Source organism: Volvox carteri (genome assembly GCF_000143455.1).
Source record: "Volvox carteri f. nagariensis unplaced genomic scaffold VOLCAscaffold_18, whole genome shotgun sequence".
Taxonomy (NCBI): Eukaryota; Viridiplantae; Chlorophyta; class Chlorophyceae; order Chlamydomonadales; family Volvocaceae; genus Volvox; species Volvox carteri.
The window spans coordinates 1,566,914-1,568,397 of NW_003307561.1; the positions used below are offsets into that span (position 1 = coordinate 1,566,914).

A 1,484-nucleotide genomic window follows, 5' to 3' on the forward strand; every position below is an offset into this window, starting at 1 on the left:
CTGGCTCCGCCACCGCCTCCGTCGTCTTTCTGTTCCTCCTCCTCGCCCTCACTCTTTCCCGATATCCCAATCTCCTCCTCCTGCTCTTTCTCCTCCTCCTCCTCCTCGTCGTCGCCGTCGTCGTCCTGATGCCGTTGGCTACGACACCCATCTTCCCCGGCTGTGCCCCTCCCCCCCCTGTTCCCCCCAGCTCCCCCGCTGGGGTTGTTCTTAGGGTTGGCAGCCCCGGAGGCCACACACCCCGTCGGGCTCCCCGCTGCCCCTGCCGCGGACCGCTGGTTGAGCAGCTCCGTAATTTGTCGGAGCTTGGCCTCGAACCCGAGATCTAGCAGGCGATCGGCCTCGTCCAGAACCAGCCAGCGGAGCTCAGCTGCGTGTGTGTTTGTGGGTTTGTACATGTGTATGTGGGGGGGTGGGGGAGGAGAGATAGTGCGGGTTGTTGTCGGAGGGGCAATGCGCAGTGGTGGTGTGTATTTGTGGACGGACATCAAGAACGAATTAGCAAGGAAAAACATATAAATATGCAAAAATTGTAATATTTCTGCGATAATTTTTTTACAAAAATACTATACATATTATTTTTAATATTATGTTGTATATGAAACAAGTTACAGTGCAGCTGATGGGTAAGAGTCCGTATTAACAGCGGCGCATGTTCCCCCCTCCCCCTCCCCCTCCCCCTCCCCCTCAAACCTTCCCCATATCCCCCTCTTTTCCCACCCCACCCCCAAACCCCCCTAACTCTCCTTCCCCCCCAAAAACACACACATACACACACACACCCCACCGCTCACACGTTCTAAAGGACGCCGTCTTCTCCAGGTGGTCCAGCAGCCTCCCCGGACTGGCAACCAGCACCGCCACACCCTTCCGCAGTCGTGCCTTCTCATGCTGCCGGTTCTCCCCTCCGATGACTAGCCCCGAAACCAGCCAGTGGTAGCGCTTCAGGAGGGCAGCTGCCACGTCGAACACCTGCAGCGACAGCTCCCGAGTGGGCGCCAGGATGAGGGCGAAGGTGCCCTCGCCGCGGCTGATACGGGGCTGCTGGGCCTGAGCGGATGGAGGGGGGTAGGGTAGGGATATCCTTCTTATTGTTACTATTATTGTTATTGTTACTATTGTATTGAGAAAATGACACAAAATGATAGAATGGACAGAAATGGAAGTCGAGGGAGAAGTAGGTTTGTAACATCAAGCGTGGTGGGGATATGAGGAGGGGCGGATGTACGTACGATGCAAAAATTTTGGCGGCTACGCAAAAAGATCAACTGCCAACCCCCCAACCCCCGCTGTGCGCACTGTCGAACGTCGAAGCCGCGGAGCTGCAACAGCCCCGAAAAAAGATTCAGAAGGAACACACTTGGCACACACACTAGGTTGCTTTGTCATCTGCGCTGATGCTCCCCCCCCAGTTCCCCGTCCCCACCGCCCCACCGCCCGCCACGACTCTGTGTGTAACCCACACGGCCCCCCTCCCCTCCCCT

General features: G+C 57.1%; 1 protein-coding gene across 1 annotated transcript in view; it reads right to left on the minus strand.

Moving 5' to 3' along the window:
• The window catches only part of VOLCADRAFT_60342 (uncharacterized protein), a gene marked incomplete at both ends in the record, with an annotated part of 3,426 nt that overhangs the window by 1,679 nt on the left and 263 nt on the right, over positions 1 to 1,484 (minus strand). The window contains 2 exons of the mRNA XM_002950422.1: positions 241 to 370; positions 795 to 1,084. Of these exons, the coding sequence (XP_002950468.1) occupies positions 241 to 370; positions 795 to 1,084 (420 nt within the window). The remainder of the gene's footprint in view (positions 1 to 240; positions 371 to 794; positions 1,085 to 1,484) is intronic.